We start from the raw sequence: 23,802 nt of genomic DNA on the forward strand, positions 1-23,802 counted from the left end.
GACAATAAATTTGACGTTATTCTCTCCACTGGCTGCCATCATCAGTCTCATACAATTTTTTTCCTTTTTACAATTTTTATAACATCATCGTGGAGTTTTTCTTTTATTATTTGAGCAAATGAGATTGTAAAAAACGATTTCACTGTGCTCTTAAGTTTTCCCAACTATGATGACTTCCACTACTGAAAAACTCAGAAGTTTGTAAAGGGTCTATTCAGACACCGCAGCACGTGCTTAGTATTTCCTGCAATGAAACAGTAACAGTATCAGTTCTTATCATTTGGAAGTGCATGCAAAGTGTATTATAGGGATGTAAATGTGTCACCTTACACATTTTTGGATCTGGAATAGGTCTTTACCATTATACCTATTTTAAAAGGAGATGATTTTGGGATGGAAAGTTGCCAAAGAAAGGACACTGTGGGAAGCCAAACACACTAAATGCAGCACAGTGTCATAAAACTCCAAGCTGACATGTTGCAGGCCTCAGCTACAGCAACAGTGTTTGAATGTCAAAGTGGATATTGTTTGCAGACAGCCAGTATAAACCGTAGGCTAAGATTACACATGTCATACAAACCTATGTTTCTTTTTTTTCAAAGACAAATACTCAATTTATAATGAACTTTGTAAAATTTTACTTTCTCTAACAGCTGTGTAACACACTATATAAAAGGTACTATTTGAACAAACATAACAGGGGCACTTTAAATGTAGACTTCATTTACTTACATATATTATTATAAAGTTAAACATAAAAATGCATTACTGAAAGCAATAAGTGTGCATCACATCAAACAGAAACAGATCTGTTTGATAAGTTGTTTGTTATCTATCTATCTATCTATCTATCTATCTATCTATCTATCTATCTATCTATCTATCTATCTATCTATCTATCTATCTATCTATCTATCTATCTATCTATCTATCTATCTATCTATCTATCTATCTATCTATCTATCTATCTATCTATCTATCTATCTATCTATCTATCTATCTATCTATCTATCATCCCTTTATATGTGAGCGGCACTCAGTTGCTCCTGCTCATTGTCTTTTGTTCCACATGGAGGCGCTCCAACAGAGTGCTGATGTACATTATGAGCAGGTTCACCTGATTTTCCCTCAGTTCTGCTGTCTCTGTGGAGCACTGTCCTTCATGATGTCGTGTCTGTTCTGTATGTATAACACATTTTGTTTTCCATTCCAGAAATAGGATCTCCAAATCCAAATTCAGGTTAGTACATTGCACACCGCCTGAAGGCCGATGCTGCCTTCATTAACGCTTTTCATATATATGTGTTGTGTGTGTGTGTTTGTTGTGTTTTGATGCCAGTGTTGTGTTTTGATCATCACGGTGGCCCTCGAATCAGTGGCTAGATATCCATTAACGAGTTCAGACTGCCAGCGTTATTCAGATCAGATTTGTTTGCTATTTACCAAAAGAATCAAGAGCAGCAGTATTTACAGTCACTGCTAGCTGAAACACACATACAGTAGTTTTTATATTTCCAGAGAGTGCATTTAGTGAATACTGCATTCAGTAGGAATTGTGTCAGGATGCACAGATTTAAAACTTTGAACTTTTCATACAATTTTCCATCCTCCCTCTTTCTCTGTTTCTCTCTCTATCTCTTTGTATTTACAGTCGATATTCACGCCGGTGGAATCGGTTATGTCGGCGTAAGTGCCGTGCAGCAGTGAAATCAAACGTCTTCTACTGGCTGGTGATTTTTCTGGTATTTTTGAACACACTTACTATTGCCTCAGAGCATCACCAGCAGCCGGAGTGGCTCACCAATGTACAAGGTAATCTACATTACAAAGCTGTACATATATCACCATACTAATACTGACACTTCAAGAAATAGCTCCGCTCTCAACCCCTAGCCATATGCCATAGCATTTTTATTACCATTTAAAATAAGAGATTTAACATATTTTATTGAGAAATTTATTGTAAATGTGTATGTAGATGTGAGTTTTCAGCTATTCTTTGGTCCTTCATAAATTCATAAATGAACATTGAAAAATTACAAATGTCTGTCACTTAACGGCCACCTTTGATTGATACATCTTTTCTAAATAAAATTTTTCATTTAAAATAATAAGAACAAGACTGTATTTCATAATGATTGTTATTTTAGGTGTTATTATTGTGGTTTATGAATCTCACACTGAATAAATGTGTTGTTTATGTACTTACAGATATAGCCAATAAGGTGCTGCTGGCTCTCTTTACGGGTGAGATGCTGTTAAAGATGTACAGTCTGGGCCTACAGGCCTATTTTGTCTCCCTTTTCAACCGATTTGACAGCTTTGTGGTGTGCGGTGGGATTCTGGAAACCATCCTGGTGGAGACCAAAATAATGTCACCCCTGGGCATCTCTGTGTTGCGCTGCGTACGTCTGCTTCGCATCTTCAAGATCACCAGGTGTGTGTTAAAGATGTGTGTGTACTGTATGTTTAGGTCTTTTATTTTATGTTTATACTAATGAATACTGTCTACTTTCAGATACTGGAACTCTCTGAGTAATCTAGTGGCGTCTCTGTTGAACTCTGTGCGTTCGATCGCATCCCTGTTACTGCTGCTCTTCCTCTTCATTATCATCTTCAGTCTGCTCGGAATGCAGCTCTTTGGTGGAAAGTTCAACTTTGATGAGACTCGACGCAGCACATTTGATAATTTCCCTCAGTCTCTCCTCACCGTCTTTCAGGTTCTGCCACAGTCACACTCACAGCACACACTTGCAATATGGCTTTAAACAGGACTCGTGTTTGATTTGAATAATGTTTGTTGTCACAGATTTTGACCGGAGAGGACTGGAACTCTGTAATGTACGATGGCATCATGGCGTATGGAGGGCCGTCCTTTCCTGGCATGCTTGTCTGCATTTACTTCATCATCCTCTTCATCTGTGGAAACTGTATCCTTAAAGCACCAGTTTGATGTGACACAAAAAAAGAAACAATCTGATTATAAAACTGATAGTTCTGTTCCTGAACTCTAAACAGACATCCTCCTGAATGTCTTCTTGGCCATTGCTGTGGACAACCTCGCAGACGCAGAGAGTCTAACATCAGCGCAGAAAGAGGAAGAGGAGGAGAAAGAGAGAAAGAAGCTGGCCAGGTTTAGTGACTCAGAGTTCACTTGAGTGCAGTGTTTTGAGATGGTCTGAGGGCCCATAAAACCTTCCTATGAGGATTTCCTGTCTCCTGCCTAATGAGCTCATTTAGACTGGATCAGTTATGACTTCATTAATTTAACATTGAGGAAATTAAGTATCATTTTACAGAAGTGTTTTTGCCCCTCTGAAGAGCTGTAAATACAGGTGCTTAGCAGGACCGTAAAGCTGCATATGCGCACATTTATGACACCGTTTCTGTCTTACAGAACGGCCAGTCCAGAGAAGCGCCAGAACTCTGAGAAACCACCCCTAGAGGATGAAAAGAAAGAGGAAAAAATTGAACTCAAATCCATCACTTCAGATGGAGAGACGCCAACTGCCACCAAGGTCAGTAGCGGCACTGAAACTGATTAAAGCAATAATAGGAATTGAGTTGCGACAGTGAAAATGGAAGATAAAAAGAAAGTGATAAAACTAAAGAAGAAAAACCCGAACGTTAAAATGACGGCCTTTTGAAACAGATTGTCCCAACAAAACCAAACTCTATTGGAAAATCAACCTAGTTTACAGTGTGCACCTTTATCTTGTAATTATGGCTTACATATATAATGTTTGTCTCTAAACATAAAGCTGGTAAAGAAGATGATGCATACAGATCACACACAAACAAGACATTTACATTCAGATGCACAGATGCATCATCAAATCTATACTGTGTGTGTGGTCTAGAGTGACTTGTGATCATAATGGTGGTACCAACTACTCAAATCATTGCATATAGTTAAAGACATACCCACATTTATAATAGAGTACTTGATAATTTTTTCTCATTATTTATTTTATTTATTTGCAATAATCAGTGACCTAATTAAAATATTAATTATAATAATGCTAATTGATTGGAACTGAATCAGTAAAATTAAAAATGTTTCAATGATTTATTAATTTTATAATAATAATAATGATGATGATGATATGGCGACCCCATATTAATAAAGGGACTAAGTCGAAAAGAAAATTTGACTTTTTATTATTCCTCATATAATATATTTTAAGAGAATTTGGTTTGCTTGTTTGATTTTAGATCAACATAGATGAGTACACAGGGGAGGACAACGAAGAGAAAAATCCATATCCTGTCAACGATTTCCCAGGTGTGTTAAGAGAAAGTGTTTGTGTGTGTGTGTGTGTGTGTGTGTGTGTGTGTGTGTGCGTGCGTGCATGCCCGTGTGTGTACCATAAGCACCATAAATAATTTCCACAGAAGAGCCCAGGCTGTTGTATTCAGCTCTGGGAGCACTCTACGTGAGTTGTTTTTCGGTTGAGCAAAGATGTCCTTTTCTTTACACTTGTTGATTTCCCCAAGTTCACCACACTCCCCAGCTCATGCCAACTGTATACTAGACGACATAAGTCATCATCAGTGATGCAAAGACCTAGAGTATGAGAAACTGTTGAGGGATGAAGTGTCTCATATACTCTGTGAATTGGTCTGTCGGTTGTTCTTTTAGCAGGGGAGGATGACGAGGAGGAGCCAGAGATGCCAGTAGGTCCTCGTCCACGTCCACTCTCTGACATTCAGCTGAAGGAGAAAGCCGTCCCCATGCCACAAGCCAAAGCCTTCTTTATTTTCAGCCCCAGTAACAAGTATGAGAAGCACAAACACATTAATACTTAGTTTTTTACATAAATGGGTTGTGCCACTTAGTATTCAAAGCCCAAAAATGTCTTTTCTATCTCATTTCTCTTCCCTTTTTCTACTCTGTAGGTTCAGGGTTTTGTGTCATAAGATTGTAAACCACAACATCTTCACCAATTTAATCCTGTTCTTCATACTGCTGAGCAGTATTTCACTGGCAGCGGAGGACCCAGTGAAGAATGACTCATTCAGGAATCAGGTACACACAAACGTACACACACTGACATATACATCATGTTTGTAGCACTGCCGTTATGAGGCTTTGATATCTGCATTTCTTTCTCTTTTTTTCTCTGCTAGATTCTAGGCTATGCAGATTATGTGTTTACAGGAATCTTCACCATAGAGATCATATTAAAGGTAAATTTCCATTTTAAAGGTAAATGTGTCCCAGTTCATTTCATGCTAATAATATCTTTCCTACTATAACCTTCTCACGGTGTTTCTTTCACACTCATCTAATTCCTCGCTGTCTTCCATTGGTCTGCTCTGCCTCTCAGATGACAGCGTATGGAGCATTTCTTCATAAGGGTTCATTTTGTCGGAATTATTTTAATATTTTGGATCTGGTGGTGGTCAGTGTGTCTCTGATCTCCTCTGGAATTCAGTAAGTACCTTTTTCCAAACTAACCAGTACTACTGCTTCTCATGGCACAAATAATCTATCCAGTGTAACCTTTATTAATATCATTGCCTGGTCAAATGCTACTTTTTTAGTTTATGTCTGGCCGAAACAGTGCTGTTATTGTTAAATAAGGATGTTGTCATACTATCAGGTTTATTAAAACAAAGTAGGGTGTGTTTGCTTGTTGGCGCTGTTCATTAGAATGAACACTCCAATCTTCACCGTGGTGTTCACCAAGCTGAAAACAAAGTCTTGGACTGTTTCCAAATGAACCATGCTGTTTGACTGAGTATGAAATTTATACAGACCAAGGACATCTAAATAAACTAAAAACACAAGGTGTGACCAAAAAAGTACTGAATGCTTAGACAATAAATGCCTGTCGCTCACAACACAGCATTGTTTCGAATCTTTTATAAGTTCTATAGCAAAATAAAATAAATTAAAATTAATTTTTTGAGTGTTTTGTTAAAAGACAGTGTGAATGTTAAGTGGACCAGGATTGAATATATAATTTCTTTCCTGGCATAGACAAAATAGCTAGGTGATCTAAAATCCATGCGCATACTTTAAACAAAAACTATTATAAATGTTTTGTTATTATATTATTTTATTTTTGTTAATAGAAACAATTGTAATTGTTTTACAATTGTAAAATAATCTATTACAATGTAAATACCATGTAAAGCTTTAGATTGCACTGGTACTTTTAATCTAAACATTTACAATGTCGAAGTGAGTGTTATTTAGATTATTATTAGGCAGAAATATTAAGCAGAAATTGCTTGCAGTCTGTGGGCATCTGCCTCTCTCTATAGTGTTGTGAATACAGTCACATGATCGGTAATTAGTCGCTCTGATTGGTGATGCCAAACTGTGCTGTGATTCACAGGTCAAGTGCCATTAATGTAGTGAAGATTCTCAGAGTGCTGAGGGTGTTGAGGCCCCTGAGAGCAATCAACAGAGCCAAGGGCCTCAAAGTGAGTCTTTCTGTCTCATTCATAAAAATTGCACACATCTCTGTTCAGAGGCTGGCCTACAGTTTTCATACAATATAATGGATGTGCTGAGCATTTATTTTAATTGAGAGCCTTGTTTGCATTCACAGCATGTGGTTCAGTGTGTGTTTGTTGCCATCCGCACCATCGGGAATATCGTCATCGTCACCTCTTTGCTGCAGTTCATGTTTGCCTGTATTGGTGTTCAACTCTTTAAGGTAAGTTCTGCTGTTTCACTCTTTATAGATAATTGATAAAAATATATTTGTCTACAGAGAAAATTCTAAGTTTTTTCCTGGAACCCAGCTGTGTGTTGTTTGCACTTATTACAGTATTATTTAGTGTTAAATGCATGTAAACTGATGTTTTTTTTTATCTAGGGCAAATTCTTCTACTGCACAGACACTTCTAAACAGACGCAGGCTGAGTGCAGGTGAAATCTCTTTGTCTTTGCCTATTAAGTTCAATATTTACAGTAAATAAAAAAAGGTCATTAATATGTATATATGTGTGTGTGTTTTCTTTTTAACAGAGGGGCCTATATACTGTACAAGGATGGGAATGTTGGAAAGCCAGAGAAAGCTCAACGCTCCTGGGAGAACAGTGACTTCAACTTTGATGATGTCCTACAGGGCATGATGGCTCTGTTTGCTGTGTCCACTTTTGAGGGTTGGCCAGGGTGCGAGACACAAACAATCACATACACTACTTTTTAATATTCATTTGAAAATGTAATTAATACTTTTTGGTATCTGTTTTAATCTGTTTTAATTATCTGTTTTTGACCATCAATTGTATATACCTTACCAATAACTTTTAACTGTAAGAATACAAGGTGTGCCGTGTGAGCAGGTTCATATGCATGTCTCATGCTAAAATGTGTAAGACTTGAAAGCCCCCTTTTAAATATACATAGTCTAATTTAACCTAATCTAAAGTAGCATCGTTTAAATAATTACTTCAGCTCGTAAGGTGATTGCGTAATGTGATGCTCGTGAGTCATAACTGCACAGATCCAGCACGACTGTCCTGAAGTTAGCAAACAGTTTAAACAAAAGCACTTAAGAGATACAGTTTTTGCTTAACATGCTGATGTTCAGCCATCCCTAACTAGGCCTGTCATGATAAGGAATTTTTGATGTACAATATATTGTCACAGAAGTTGTTGTGACAAGCGATATTATTGTCATTTTGAGATCATTTATGCCACAGATTATAAAATAGCACAATAATAAAATAGCCATGAACACTTTAATATACTCATCATTCTTAAGATTATTTCTTATATATTCTATTATTTGATGTTTAAAAGGTAAATGTCCTATTATATATACTATTAAATGTCCTATTAGGTAAATGTCCAAGTGTAAACTTTGACACCGGTCAAGAAGAATATAAATGTCTTTGTAAAATGACTTCGACGTTATTTCTGAATTTTTAATTATATATTGCAATGCCAAAAAATGTTGGGGTCATCTGCAAGTATTGCACAATAAATCGAAATATTGGTTATTGACAGGCCTATCTGTATCACAAACATGTTTTCTTGTAGGACAAGGGGTGCAGGCTTTTTCATGCAGCCAGTGTCAGGACTCCTGTTCTGTAGCCTTAATGCACTGTGTGAACAGCTGAGTAATGTGACGTAACATGAGCAGCCCAGCTATTTGCTAATGGCATTTATTGATAATGACTTTTATTATCAACAATTACTGATTTTATTGATTCGTTGTTGCAGCCCTAATTGAAAGTTCAAAAGATCAGTGTTTATTTTAAATAATATAAAAAAATACCAACAAATGTTTTCAGCTAGGTAGAAATTTCATGCATTTCTTCAAGTAGATCAACAGTAATAAAAGCATTGATTGAAAACTCAAACAGGAAGCTTTGTGTTGTCCCACAGGCTCCTCTACAGAGCCATCGACTCCCATGCAGAGGATGTTGGGCCGATCTACAACTACCGTGTGGTCATCTCCATATTCTTCATCATCTACATTATCATCATCGCATTCTTCATGATGAACATATTCGTAGGTTTCGTCATTGTGACGTTTCAGGAGCAGGGAGAGCAAGAGTACAAAAACTGTGAGCTGGACAAGAACCAGGTAGACTGATGACAATAAATCAAGTTTAGATTATGTATTGGATTGACTAAAATTGGTTTCTGATAACGATTGATTCCCTGTGTAACTTCTGTATATCTGTTTCTGTGTGTGTGTGTAGCGTCAGTGTGTGGAGTATGCCCTGAAAGCTCGTCCCCTACGCAGGTACATTCCCAAAAACCCATATCAGTACAAAGTCTGGTACGTGGTGAACTCTACCTACTTTGAGTACCTGATGTTCACGCTCATCCTTCTCAACACCATCTGCCTGGCCATGCAGGTCAGTGCACACAGAAACTCATAGCTACAACTTCTCTGGGTTTAATGGAATTATTAGGTATTTATTCTGCAAAGGTCCGAAAGTTTAACATTTCTTGCAAAGTTCAAATAAAAAAATTGGTTAATACTTAATTTTATTCTATCTTTATCCATGCAGTGTGACTATTAATTTAACTACTGAGTAATATTAATGAATTACATGTACTTACTAAAGGGCAGCACGGTGGCTTAGTGGTTAGTTAGAAGAAGAAGGTTGCTAGTTCAAGTCCCCACTGGGACAGTTGGCATTTCTGTGTGGAGTTTGCATGTTTGCGTGGGTTTTCTCTGGGTGCTCCGGATTCCCTCACAGTTTAAACACATACACAATAGGTACTTTGGTCGTAATGCATGAATGTGTGTGAGAATGCGAGAGTGTATGGGTGTTTCCCAGTAATGGGTTGAGATTGGAAGGGCTATTACTGTGTGAAAAATATGGCAAAATATTTATTGGTTTATTCTGCTGTGGCAACCTCTAATAAATAAGGGACTAAGATTAAGGAAAATGAATAAATGAATTATATGAACCATATAGTACTTACCATATGGTTAGGGTTAGAATTTGGGTTAGGTTTAAGGATAGTTGCATTAAATTATTATTAGCATAATTAATTGTATTTACTGTTTAAGCACATGGAACGTGTAACAAGGACACCTTAACATAAAGTGTTACCATTTACATTTATGAGTTCATTTTTTTATTTAGGATTTTCTTTTCAGAAAATGACAATAATACCAAATGTTTTATTGATTGTGATTAAAAATCTATCAAATATAATATGCTGCATATTGCCAACAGATATCTATTATTTTTAAATCCAGAAAATCTTTTTTCTAGATAATTTTTTCCGTAGCTCTATTGTCAAATAAAAGAAATGGATTTATATATATATACTTATAACATTTTTTTAATTCATGTGTTTGCAGCACCATGGTCAATCTCAGTCTTTCAACAAAGCCATGAATATCCTCAATATGTTGTTCACTGGCCTCTTCACTGTGGAAATGATCCTCAAACTCATCGCTTTCAAACCCAGGGTACGACCTGCATGTTTTTATGTATTATCTTATTTTTAATCATGGAATCTATATTAATTATTATAATTCTGTATCATGAACTAATCAGAATGGTAAGATTAATATTTTTAAGATTTGATATTATCAAGTAATGAGCTATTCTTAATACAGATGTCCCAAAATGCATTGTATAGTACTTTATTAACAGTACTTTGTTTTGTTTAATTGCTGTATGTTTTTTCCAGCTGCCTTCCAGGCTAGATGTTTTCTGTTCATTTTTTTGTTTTGTTTTATTTTATTACGAATGCTTGTTTTCAGTGGACAACACTCTCCTTCAGAATTATGTCACGTCACACTTAGTTAACCTACATAACTTAAAGTACTTTAAAATGACCACTTGTTTTGGCCCAGATGAGGACAGATATGAATATAACATGAAACAATAGTCTTCCGTTCTCCCTCTGAAATGAGTTACATCGCCAGCCTTAAGACACAGACAGCCAGTAATTCCATCAGTTAGTGTTTAAAGACTTCTCGCATAACTTGGCAGCCATTTCCAGTCCATTAAAGGTTTTCCTGCGCTATTAAGCACAAATCAGATATTGTAAAGATGGTGTCAGTAGAGATGCCATCCGCTCTGAATTACTCAAAGCAGACATGCTCTCAAGCGTCCTCTAGAGCCCTGAAAACCATCCTTCCCAGATAAACTTGAAAAGTGCATTTTATGTGGAAATGGACATGTACAATCAGTAATTTCCCGATTTTTTTTTTGGTTTTGTTTTTGTTTTGCTGAATGGTGGTTGGCTAACGAGCGTTTGGGATGTTGACTGTGCTCATGCATCATGGGTACGGGCAGCGCTAGTGATGGTCAATTCTTCCTCTCTAACTGCCCTCTCTCACCCCTCACCCCCACCCTCCCCTCGTCCTGTGTAGGGTTACTTTAGTGACCCCTGGAATGTTTTTGACTTCCTCATCGTAATTGGCAGCATTATAGACGTCATTCTGAGTGAGATCAACGTAAGTACATCGCCACCTCTCTCTCTCTCTCTTTTTTCTCTCTTCCTCTTCTTCTCTCTTTTGCTCTCCTGTCCATCTCTGCTGTCTTTTACCCCCCTGTGCTTCTTGCCATTCTCTGCTCCTGCTGTCCCCTACAAATCCTCATTCCCCTGTTCTGATGGCAAGATGGCTGCTGTGGCAGGTCGCCCTCTGGTGGTGAGAGGTATATTTAGGGCACACGCGCAAGGATAAAAAAGGCAGCGTTTTTCGGTAGGCCCGTGAAAGAGAGCGAGCGAGCGTTTGTTTTCATCCCCCAGGCAGTGATGTATGTTGTTTTGCTGTAACTAACAGTCACACCCGAACTAACCCTGGAGTCCTGGCCGTTCCTCTCAGCGGTTTTGATGGATTAGCATGACAGGTCCCAGGTCATCATGGGATTCTTGTTTTTTTTTTTTTATTTCCTCACACCCGTCATTTGATTTTATGATTTATTTATTTTTCCTCATGTCTTCTGTGAGTTAAATGTTCATGTGTAACTGTTTTCTTCCTTATTTTCTCCTCTCTCCTTTTCTTTTTCATTTTTTCTTTTTCCGTCCAGCATTATTTTGTTGATGCATGGAACACGTTTGATGCCCTTATTGTAGTGGGTAGTGTTGTTGATATAGCCATCACAGAGGTTAACGTAAGTAATCTCTCTCTCTCAATCTGCCTGCCTGCACCCCCCCCCCCCCTTCCACCCCCCCACACTAACAAAGATGGAGTTGCTTTAACCCTCCACCCGCACACATAGGCATGAATGACCTTGTATAGCACTCAGGGTGATATATTCTGGCTTTACAATCAATATGGACTGATACATTGTTTTGGAAAGCAGTTATATTAGGATGGATGGGCGATTTGATCAATGTTGCCTGTAATTCAGTAAATGCTGAAAAATGTTGCTTTACTGTTGAATCAATTCATAAACCTTCAAATTAATTTTGACAGAAGAGCCCAGACTCACTTTTGTTTGTTTAGTGTACATTTTTAAGCATTTGGCTTTTACCTGATCGAAATTGGTTAACAATGTCAATGTTAACAACTGTCAAATGTAGTATTTTTATGTATATCAGGTATATATTGGTTGATTTTAACCTGAAATGATCACTATATATTATCTTTGATGTTTAGTACCACTCAGAAGTATGGGATCAGTAAGTATTTTAAATGTTTTTGAAAGCACTCTCTCTAATGATTTAATGTATTTGGTTAAGAATACAGTAAATCAGTAATATTAGGATAGTTAATGGTTAAAATAACTGTTTTCTATTTTAATATGTTTTACAATGACATTTATTTCTGTAATGGCAACGCTGAATTTTCAGTTATCTTAATCTAGTTTTCAGTATTACATGACCCTTTAGAAATCATTCTGATATGCTGATTTAGACATGTATTTCTTAAAATCTCTTACAATAGTGATGCTTACTATTTTGTATCAAGATTTAATCTATTTAGATTATTTAACGAATAGAGATTTTTGGTTTTTATTTGAAACAGAAATATTTTGTAACATTGTAAATATCACTGTAACTTTTTATCAAATATTTGCATAAGGAAAAAAAAGTCACTAACCTCATAATGTCCCCCATCTCGGAGAATATGACTTTACAAAACTGCTTGAAGGCAGATGAACAAATACAAGGCTACAGTAAGTAACAACAAAATATGGACTCTCTGCTCAAAAAAATGTTAATGAAGGTCCTTTATGATTGACAGCAGTTATGCCGGAGATATACCCCCTGTTTTGCTATACACATCCATTTCAGCACTGACTGGGTTTGATTTGGTTGGAGTTTTCTCCTCATCCAGCATCTGATTTGACCTGAAGGCATGACCTTTGACCCAGCATTGTGTTTGGATTGTTTGTTTATTTATTTATTTATTTATTTATTTTTGACTTTGAGAAAGCACTTTTTTTCTCATGCTTCATTAACCTGTTAATTAATCTGATTCGTGGTCTGAAATGAAAGTGATGAATCCGTGCTGATAGCCAGTCCCTCCTCTCAGTGCTTCAAGGAGATTAGAGTGAAACCGGACGACTCTGTTCTCCCTTAGAAAAGCGTTTATGTGACCCCTCCTCCCCCTGAAGCCGCTCTGCTCCTTTCAGTGATTTGTCCTCCCTGCCTGTTGGAGGCACTGTCTGATTCGTGCCATCTGATTGGACAGAAGCGGGGGGTGGAGAGATGGGAGTGTTTGCCAGCTCTGTTTTGCTGACGATGCCACATTGCATCCCTCTCTATGAATGCCTCTTCTTTTCTGTCTCTCTGTTCTGCATTATCCTCCCTTTTTTCAGTGTTTTTCCTCTGTCTTTTCTCTCTTTCTTCTATGGTACACTTGAACACCCACACAGCATTCTGGGTATGCCTGCTCCCTGTGCCGTTAGCTGCTGGCTGACTGCTATGAACAGTAAATGAACATAATTGGCTAAAATGCATTAAAAAAAAAGACAAAAAAAAAAAAAAGGAGTATATCTCATGAAATATTTGTATCTTTACATCACAGGTTAAAAGTCTTTTATGTAAGGAATATGATAACTTATTGTATTATTAGTTTTTTTATTTAAATAAAATATTTAAACTACATTTATTAAAATTCTATTCCGATCAATTTTACTCCCTTAACAAAAATACAAAGAATTGATTGATTGCTTGAAAATATATAACTATGGAGTCAATCTAGGGCCATATATACTTGCAAAATAAAAGAAAGTTTTGCAAACAAAAAATTAAATATTAAGCAAAAGCAAAAAAAATAAAATTAAATAAAATTAACAAATAAATAAATAAATGCAAATCCCTAAAAATCGCAAAGCAAAATTAATTTTTGAGAAATAAAGATGTATTTTGCTAAAAAATAAATAAATAAATAAATAAAAGAATTGCAAAGGAACAAATTGAGTTTTGAGAAATAAAAATGAAATTTGCAAAACCAAAAAGAACTGCAAATAAAAATTAAGCAGTTAAAAAACAAACAAACAAACAAAAAAAACTAAAATATTTGCAATAAAAAAATATATACATATTTGCAAAACCTTTTTTATAGCATTTTCTTTAAAAAACCCGTCCAGTCAATGGCCCGGACCTGCCTCCATTTAAGCGCATCATAACCTGGAGACACAGTATCAGAGAGTGGTCCTAAAGCCCAGTAGGTCTGCCGTAAACAGTCAAGTTCCATTGACTCCATCCCCTTGTCATAATCAGGGCCACAAGTGAAACGCACAGAAACGTGAAGTGCAAAGTGAAAACAGCAACACAAACTTATGGTTGATTAAAAAGCAAATAAAAATGAGCATTGTGATTGACTGGACGGGTTTTGTAAAGGCAATGCTATAAAAATATTTTGCAAATATTTATTTATTTATTTTTTGCACTGCTTGATTTTTATTTGCAGTTCTTTTTTTGTTTAAAAATTACAGTTTTATTTCTCAAAACTTAATTTTCCTTTAGCAGTTCTTTATTTTTGTTAGCAAAATGCATTTTTATTTCACAAAAATTTATTTTCGCCTTGGTTTTTTTGGAGATTTGCATTTGTTTAATTATTTTTTTGCTCAGTATTTTATTTTCTGTTTGCAAATCTTTCTATTTTGCAACTATATATGGCCCTAGATTGACATATATCACACAATATCACATCTGATAATCTTACTGGTTTAAAAATAGGAATTGTCTTATGTAAAATATTATTTTACAATTATTTTATCATCATTGACTTCATTTATTATTGCTTGTACTTTTTTCTTCGTTTGTTTTAGGGTAAAAATATGACCCAAACACTTATTTTCATGAGATTAACCTAACATTTGAACTGTGTCAGCCAGCCTATGGTCAAGATTGTACCCTTCAGGGGGCAGCGTTTACCAGTGTGTGCCAAATCTCTGTATTTGTGCAATGTGAGATAACATCTGTGATATGGGGCAGTCCTCTGAAAGTGGTTCTGTGTGGAGATTTTATCATGGTAACTGTCTCACAGATGCACATTTGGAACAAGTTACACTGCTGACCCAGTTCTGTAATGTGTGTGCTACATGCATGGTTGGGGTTGCCAGATCCTCTGCAGTTCTACCTAAAAAAAACTCCACCAGTCTCCACCACAAAAATCATGAAAACGTATAATTTTTGAGCCTATCGTGGCACTGCAAAGGATTTAGACACCAGTCTATCTGCATGTAGAAAATCAGCACACATCTACATACAGTCACCCACTGCAACACACATACACACACCATGAAAGACCTGCTTAGAGATTCTGGACTCATGAAAGATGTCGAATCTGTGCATGTGTCTGCGTGTGTCACCAACCCATTCTCCAGTCTGCGGCTGCAAAAACAGCGTATGGCTCCTCCTCACACGGACCATGTGCTGTAGCACCCTCAGCTGGCAGAAAGACAGACCTGCTATGAGGCGTCCCTGTAAAAGACCCAACAAATGTACCTCCAAGCACACTGATGGACACATTTCCCATGCACACACACACGAACACAGGTGTACATTGGGTGGTCGGCGCTGCTATAGCTTTCATCTGTCTGCCTTTCTTTAAAGCCAGCTGACCCCTCCTCCTCTCCCCCCTCCTCTGTGGTAAGACCAATGGTACGGACCAACGGTAACCAAAACCACACCTCTCATTCCACCCGTCACCTTGTCGACCTGTCCATCACCACCTGTCATTCACCACGTGACTTCGGCATGAATGCACGTGTTCTCTCTCATCACTGTGGCATTGGGCAGGCACATGTTTATGCTGGTTTTGTGTCCATCGCCTCAACCTCTCCCCTCCCCTAGGCTGTAATGCCTGTCATTGGTGCGCTGTAGTCACATGGTCATCGCTCTCTATGTGTGTGGTCCAGTGTCAGCCTCTGCTGGTCTGCTCTGGTGTGACAGTTCACCACCAGTGTGGCAGAGCTCTGAAATCAGCTGGGGGCTTGTGAAAAGACGATTTCCTGTCTGATGTCCACATGCATGAAGCTTATTTGCAGTTTTGCTTGGTTTGTGTGATGAATTTTTACAGGCCATGTGTGTGCAGATTTTGTAGGTTTTTGAGATTTTTTTTCCTTAGGTTACACATGTAGTTACATCTAGTAGTGTTGATTCAACATCAAACTAAAGATAAACTTATATTTTTGGACTTTTCACCCATAAAATAAATCTTTGTCATACTTTACTCACCATTCACTTGTTCAAAACCAATTTAATTTGCTTTCTTCTGCTGAACACTAGAGAAGTTATTTTGAATAAAGCTGGTTGATGGCATGCATCAACTTCCAGAGTATTTGTTTTCCTTCTACTGTTTTCCTAACTAAAGCCCCGGTGAGATCACACATTTTTTATTGTCAGTTATGAAAGCCACTATGTCAGATTATGCAATTTTGTCTTGATAAAATCTTAAATTTGTCTCAGGTAACAAATGTGCCAGACTACACGTTCCTTAACGATCAGTCATCCTGTGACGAGCCTTATTTTTTAAAACAGTTACAAGTGTTGCTATAACAATATTTCCAATTTTAATTTCAATGTTTGTTTTTTTTAATCTTATGTCACTCATGCCTGCTGACAAATAGGCTACATTAAGGGCATTCGTTATGACATTGATAAGATCAAATGTATATTTTCTTTTTAATATTAAGATATTTTCTTTTAAATCTAAATGTATATTTTCAAGCCATGAGTTGCTTATTAAACCCTTCCTAGCCTGAACTTGCCGCAAGTGAGACGGAAAAAATTCAATCACATCAGCACCAAGGGAAAATCGGGTGCGCAAGACAAAATAATGACTTATTAAAAAATAGCTAATATATAACAGAGGTTTGTGATACAACAATTACAGTGAAGCATTAATTAAATCCTTATTTTCCACAGTGTGAAACAAATCATCCATTGGCACAGTTGAGTAGTGGATGGCACAAACAAAAAAATAATTAGTATATTTTTCTTGGAAAAAATATCTTTTTGAAACGTATTTTGTTTGGTACAATTTATATCTTCATTCCAATGTATTTTTTGTTGGTCAGTTATCTACTAGATAAACAAGAATAACGAATAACATTTTAGGTGAAGTACTTCAAAAGCAGTTTGCTATATGCTTCAGCGCCAAAGCACAAAGTGGTTTGTTAAAATAAAATCTGGCCTAAATAAAAAAAAAAGTAAAAAAGTAAAATATTCACAGTTTTAGATAAACTTCTATTAAAATGTTTCCATTTTTAATGACAAAATCATCCTTTGAGCCGGTCAGTTTCAATTTAATTAGTTTAATTAAGTGATTTAGCCTTTTACACCACTGAAGTGTTTCTAGATTGCCTTGGAATAACAAACTCGGTTGGAAGGCTGAGAGAACTCAGAAACTTATTGTGAGAATGCAGATGTCTGCATATGTGTGCCAGTCTGTCAAATAAAGTTGCTTAAAACACTTTAATGTTTTAGAGAAAGTAGTTAAAGTTTGCATAACCAATGATTGATCTTATTCACCCGATACCACCTATAAATATGCAGTAAATATGCAGCCTATTTTTTGATTACATGACCCACGGATTAACGGCAACACCCGCGGATGTAACTGAGAAATTATGTGCTTCTATTGTCCAGTGTCACCCACGTGACAGATCTCGTCGTGAATATTGGGACAAAATTAAACATGCTAGACCTTCTGTGTGAGGCGCCGCACACATGGTATTGGTTGTTGTGAACTATGCACATTACAAGAGAAGAAACAATTAAATCTTGTGTCATGACGTCCAATTTTCATTTACAACTCACCACGACACCCTTTGTCAAGGAAATCCTACTGAAATCATGACAAAATCGTGTGTTCTAACCAGGACTTAAAAGTTATTGGGTATCATCAACCAGCATTTTTTTTTAAAAAACTTATCTAGTGTTCAGAAGACAGAACCCTGATTTACTCTGAGGCAGAGTAAATGGTGAGGTAATTTGCATTTTTGGGTAAACTGTCATGCTACTACTGTCAGACATACTGTATTAGACATTTAGTCTACAAGCAAGAGTATCAGACAACAAGAATCATGCTAAATATATTAAAAAAGTATTATGAGATTTCAAAACATCAGCTCCTATTAGATGGGCCTCCCAATGTAGAAAAAATAGTTTATTCAGGCAACTAATTTGACTGCTGATTTTATTTTATACCAGTGTTTATTGATATTAATTTAAACAACTTTTTAAAACTACAGTTAATCTCCATGTAAGAACTACTGAGTGCACCTTTTAATAAGAAGAGCAGTTGTTATGTTTAATATTTAGAGTATATCAAATAACATTTTTAAAAAGTGAAAAAACAGTATGTATGCCACATAAGCAAAATGAATAGTGCGTTTTAATAATCATAATGTATTCATATTTATAAAAAAATTAATTCTGAGGTTAAACTTTGGATAAAGTTACTATGAGATAAAACATAACAACTACCTAAAGTAAAAATTGATGTTTAGATTATTATGAAATAAAAAAAATTGACAGCAGATTTTGAGAGAAGGGTTCTAATAATGACAATCAAACATGTAAACTTATTGACAATAGTAACTAATATTATTATAATTTATAATGATTATTTTTTTTCTTATGTCTTTTTGACTCATTTATGTCTTAATAATGTAACTTTTTATGTCTTGATTTTGATTTAGGTCATGAAGTGGCTGAAATTGATTATAGATTTGATCAAATCTGATAAAGTTTGTCTGCAGATTAGTGTCTGTGTTTGTGACGAGTTCTGTATGTCAGTTCTAATATCACCTTTGAAATACAGTATTAATGCTTCTATGTCAAGTATGTACTATAGGTTGTTTATAAATTATATGCGATTAGCTGAAAAGAAATAAATTAGAGGCAATGTGTATTGTGGTCGATGTCTGTAAATGCTTTGCATCCATTTGGAATATTGTCATTTATTTCATAAAGCCACCAGACATTGTCTGTGTCTCTGTAGTTTGCTCTTAGTGAACGTGTCTAACATGCTGTACACATATTAACCTAATTATGCGTGTATGTGTGTGTCACTTTGAATTTCTACACCAATGGCTGGGTGTATAAATATATGTGTGTGCTTGTTTTTGGTTTTCCATAAACATGCAAATGTGTGTGTCTGTCATGCTGAAAAAGGGCCTCCAAAACACTGAGGATAACGCCAGGATCTCAATCACATTCTTTCGGCTGTTCCGCGTGATGAGGCTGGTGAAGCTCCTGTCTCGGGGAGAGGGTATTCGGACGTTGCTCTGGACCTTCATTAAATCCTTTCAGGTGAGTAGAATTAAATTAGACAGTGCTTTCTTGTGTAAATGTGATGTGATCCAGATTTACACACTAGATTTTATGCCTAGAGTTGAGTTTTAAGAGCAATTAAACACCTTTGTCTTTTCCTTGTCCTTGTTCACAGGCTCTTCCCTATGTTGCATTGCTGATCGTAATGCTGTTCTTCATTTATGCCGTCATTGGGATGCAGGTCAGATGCAGCTTTATTTGCTCTTCCAAACTTCCTCCTCCTCTTTCCCCAAAGAGGTGCATTGATGTCTGTTACAGCTCCTGTACTTGTGCACAATTCATGATGTATTTTTGACTCCACAGATGTTTGGCAAAATCGCCCTGAGGGACAACAGTCAGATCAACCGAAACAACAACTTTCAGACATTTCCTCAGGCTGTTCTGCTTCTCTTCAGGTCAGTTTCCATCTAGCTCTCTCTCTCCATCACTCATTTGGTGTCTCTTTCTCACTCTGAGCTTGTGTATTTGTGTAGGTGTGCGACAGGAGAGGCGTGGCAGGAAATCATGCTGGCCTGTTCTCCAAACCGCCCTTGTGAGAAGGGGTCAGAGATCAACCATTCCAGCGAAGACTGTGGCAGTCACTTTGCCATCTTCTACTTTGTTAGCTTTTATATGCTTTGCGCCTTCCTGGTGAGTTGACATCGATATATCTTTCCAGTAAGCAACTTTGTTATTGTATATCAGCTGTGAATGTTGCTGTCAAATCTTCTCTCCCAGCATGACATCTTTTACCCCCTCCGTACAGTGTTTATCGTATCCATAATAATAGAAGCAGCGGGTGTGATTCAGGGGTTTGTGAGCCACTGTGATTTAGATTCTTCCTCTCCCGCAGATCATTAACCTTTTTGTGGCTGTCATCATGGACAACTTTGACTATTTAACACGGGATTGGTCGATACTGGGACCGCATCATCTAGATGAGTTCAAAAGAATATGGGCAGAATATGATCCTGAGGCTAAGTCAGTCACTCCTGTTTTGCCAACTTTCTCACTTGCACTTTCTCTAATCATCAATGTTTTTTAAAGAGATATACTTATACTTAGATTATTCAAATTAATATTATCATGCAGGGGTCGGATAAAGCATCTGGATGTAGTCACGTTACTGCGCAGAATTCAGCCACCTCTTGGATTTGGAAAGCTTTGTCCACATAGAGTGGCATGCAAGGTAAAAACATCATATATATATATATATATATATATATATATATATATATATATATATATATATATATATATATATATATATATATATATATATATATACATACATAAGTGCTTATTAATGTTTTGCAGTGCATTGTACACATAACTTAATTTTTGTGTGCATTTGCAGCGACTTGTGTCCATGAACATGCCTCTCAATAGTGATGGAACGGTGATGTTTAATGCAACTCTTTTTGCCCTGGTACGAACGGCTCTACGCATCAAAACCGAAGGTGTGTAAATGTCACTGATAGTCATGGAGATCATATACACATGCACAAATACACTCATCAAAGTTTGGTCATATTAACAAAAAGTCACTGTTTGCATGTGCTTGTTTCAGGTAACCTGGAGCAGGCGAATGAGGAACTTAGGGCCATCGTGAAGAAGATTTGGAAGAGGACAAGCATGAAGCTGCTGGATCAAGTTGTTCCCCCTGCTGGAGGTCAGTGGTGTTAAAAAGGCTATTTATTACATTGAGCAGCATTCAAAGGATTGGTCTGTAATATTTTGGTATGATTTTAAAAGAGTCTTTCAAAGAATAGTTATTTTTTTCTCTTGTTCAGATCTTTTTAATAACCTTTTGCTCAATAAAACAACAACTTTAAAAAATATGAAAAACAGAGACAAATTATCTTTGCTCCAACAGAACCCACATCTCCACTGTACCATTTCTAAACAATATATTATGCACATTTTTAATCTGTTTTACATCATGTCATGCTATATACATACATACATACATATACGAATAGAAATAAATAAAAGTTCCCTTATATTTTCACTCATCTTTGTATATTTATACACAATAAATACAATAGGCTTAGAAAAAATAAAATAAAATTAAAATTTAATAATATAGGTAGTAGTTAAAATAAAATAAAATGGATGGTAGAAAAAAATGTGAGAAACAAATAATCAATGGCCAATCTGCAAATATTAAATTTGGATTTATTTGCTCTATATATGTAAGCACTGGCTGCCAAGTAAGATACATTTTTGTCTGCAACCTTTGGTGGAGTACCGAATCTTCTACATTGTAAGATGGTGCATAAGATTTCTAATCCAATGATTAAAAGTTGGAGGAAATTTGTCCTTCCATTTTAGCAGTATAAGATATCTAGCAATTAATGCTGAAAAAGAAATAAGGCTTTTAGTATTATTGTCTAAATTGGCATATGTGATTAAACCAAATATTCCTATAATAGGGCAGAGGGCCAATTGATACATGCAAATTATATTAAAATAAATTAAATAATAATTGCCATAACTTGGTAAGTTTATAACATGACCAAAACATGTGCGGAAGCATACAGTAGTTAATTTGATAGCATGTACCCAACTCGCGACCTAGAAAGATTTATTCATGTCCAGTATCAGTAGTGTGGCATCGTAGATGACAACTGGCTGGACCTGGGATGCCTCACAACTTCCCAATGGAAAGTCTGTTTATTCTTTTTGTTATGTTTATTTATTTTTGGCTATTCAAGATGGGTTCCATCAAATCTGTGATGTAAGCTAATTCCTTCTCAATGACATCCCATGGATCATTACAGAGAAGTAGTGTGTAGTAGTGCCTAACTTGTTTCTTGTTCATGACAAGAATCGAGGATTCAGAATTAATATGTTGTCAGAACATGCCGTAGATTTATTTAGCAATAAGAAAAATGCAGGAAGAAATGTAAAGTCCAAACAACACAATAAACAAAGGCTTGCCATATCTGATTGTGTTTTATCTTGGCCACAGATGATGAAGTCACAGTGGGGAAGTTCTATGCTACATTCCTAATTCAGGAATACTTCAGGAAATTCAAGAAGCGCAAGGAACAGGGCCTGGTGGCCAAAATACCCCCAAAGACTGCTCTTTCACTGCAGGTGGGTACAGCAGACCAATGCACACTTTCATAATTAAACTGACAAGTGTCTTTGTGTGCATATGAACATGCACATGTGTGTGTGTTGTGACCAGGCTGGCCTGCGAACACTACATGATATGGGTCCAGAGATCAGAAGAGCGATATCAGGAGACTTGACCGTGGAGGAGGAGCTGGAAAGGGCCATGAAGGAAACTGTGTGTGCTGCTTCTGAGGATGATATCTTCAGGGTAAAGGTCTGATAATGTCTCTTTTTTCCTCTCCTCGGCTCTGCTCACATCATCGCTTCTGCTGCTGGAGCTTTTGCCCACCTGCATGGGTCAATCAGCCAGATCTTCAAACCAGAGACCTTTCCTGGCTGTAGCAGAGCTGCTTGTTTTGATTTATTGCTCAGCATTATAGAGCCTTGAATTGCTTTCTCATTTGTTAATAAGACAACAAAATCATTACGTTCAATCATTAGAATCATAAAAAGTTTGGATATTATGAGCTGTTCATCTAGAGTTAGCAGGCTTCATTAAGGAGCAGCGCTTTGCCATCATCACACATATCAGATGATTATAAACACGTTTAAAAGGAAAATCTAAATAGTCCTATTAGGAATCATGATTTATTGATTCATTCAAGTATATTTTAGGCAATTTAGAAAACTAAAGCATCCCTGCTTTCTCAAAGTGAGTGCAGAGTGAACGGAGGAAGTAAATTTGTTTGTTTTCTCACTGTGTGTCTGTATTCTGTTTGGCTTTGTTTACATGGTAATAACATTTGTTGAATGATCCAGTTATAAGCCAATAACACTAAATACAGCTAAAAATGTAATGGAATGGATTTTTAAAGTAAATGATGGTAAATATAAAAAGATTACAAGATAAATGTAGTGAGGTAAGTGTGGATTAGTATAACAATCAAAAGATTACATTTTGTGACTTGACAGACAATTCATGACCAGACAAATGCTGACAGAATATAAAAATGAGTACCAACTAATTGGAGTAAACTAGGGATGCACCATAGAATTTTGACCGATAACTGAAAACTCTTTAGATTTAGAGGATGATAGCTGATATATTAAAAAGATGATTTCTTTTTTTTTTCTTTGCATGTTTGTCACACTTTCATTGTTTAAATAATTAAACAAATGTAAATATTAGTCAAAGTTAACACAAGTAATTGTGTAGTAAATAAAGCTACCAAGTCTCTAAACATTAACCAAAATCAGAAGACCAGTAAAATAATAAAACTGCGGCAGGCAGAAGCCTGTGAAGCAGAAAAAAAATAATAATTTATTAAAGATATTGATGTAATTTTATTATCAAACTGAAAACCTTAACATAAAAAATAGCATTTCTTGGTGGATATTGATATGGACGCAGAAATACCCTGCATCCCTACAATCAGAAAAAAATCAATGTCTGTCAGTGCTTAATGTTTATCCTTCACATAAATACTGTAAATTTAAACATATAAAATGTTATATCAGTCACAAAAATTTGTATTTGGAGTAAATTAATGCCAAAAATGCAGAAGATGTTACAG

General features: G+C 36.2%; 1 protein-coding gene across 40 annotated transcripts in view; it reads left to right on the forward strand.

The window, feature by feature from the left end:
- cacna1c (calcium channel, voltage-dependent, L type, alpha 1C subunit) overlaps positions 1 to 23,802 on the forward strand; it is a 171,220-nt gene that overhangs the window by 136,043 nt on the left and 11,375 nt on the right. For 5 of the 40 annotated variants that reach the window (XM_068219494.2, XM_068219499.2, XM_068219495.2 and 2 more), the window contains exons 11-42: positions 1,214 to 1,240; positions 1,652 to 1,812; positions 2,212 to 2,437; positions 2,519 to 2,720; positions 2,810 to 2,930; positions 3,019 to 3,133; positions 3,398 to 3,518; positions 4,216 to 4,285; positions 4,643 to 4,778; positions 4,900 to 5,029; positions 5,131 to 5,190; positions 5,331 to 5,437; positions 6,348 to 6,435; positions 6,564 to 6,671; positions 6,834 to 6,886; positions 6,986 to 7,132; positions 8,354 to 8,555; positions 8,674 to 8,832; positions 9,795 to 9,905; positions 10,818 to 10,901; positions 11,479 to 11,562; positions 15,461 to 15,508; positions 19,028 to 19,165; positions 19,302 to 19,367; positions 19,490 to 19,581; positions 19,660 to 19,816; positions 20,019 to 20,146; positions 20,258 to 20,354; positions 20,523 to 20,625; positions 20,736 to 20,837; positions 22,140 to 22,267; positions 22,362 to 22,502. In XM_068219494.2, coding sequence (XP_068075595.1) covers positions 1,214 to 1,240; positions 1,652 to 1,812; positions 2,212 to 2,437; positions 2,519 to 2,720; positions 2,810 to 2,930; positions 3,019 to 3,133; positions 3,398 to 3,518; positions 4,216 to 4,285; positions 4,643 to 4,778; positions 4,900 to 5,029; positions 5,131 to 5,190; positions 5,331 to 5,437; positions 6,348 to 6,435; positions 6,564 to 6,671; positions 6,834 to 6,886; positions 6,986 to 7,132; positions 8,354 to 8,555; positions 8,674 to 8,832; positions 9,795 to 9,905; positions 10,818 to 10,901; positions 11,479 to 11,562; positions 15,461 to 15,508; positions 19,028 to 19,165; positions 19,302 to 19,367; positions 19,490 to 19,581; positions 19,660 to 19,816; positions 20,019 to 20,146; positions 20,258 to 20,354; positions 20,523 to 20,625; positions 20,736 to 20,837; positions 22,140 to 22,267; positions 22,362 to 22,502 — 3,712 coding nt within the window. 40 annotated transcript variants of the gene reach the window in all.

This window comes from Danio rerio, chromosome 4 (genome assembly GCF_049306965.1).
Source record: "Danio rerio strain Tuebingen ecotype United States chromosome 4, GRCz12tu, whole genome shotgun sequence".
Classification (NCBI taxonomy): Eukaryota; Metazoa; Chordata; class Actinopteri; order Cypriniformes; family Danionidae; genus Danio; species Danio rerio.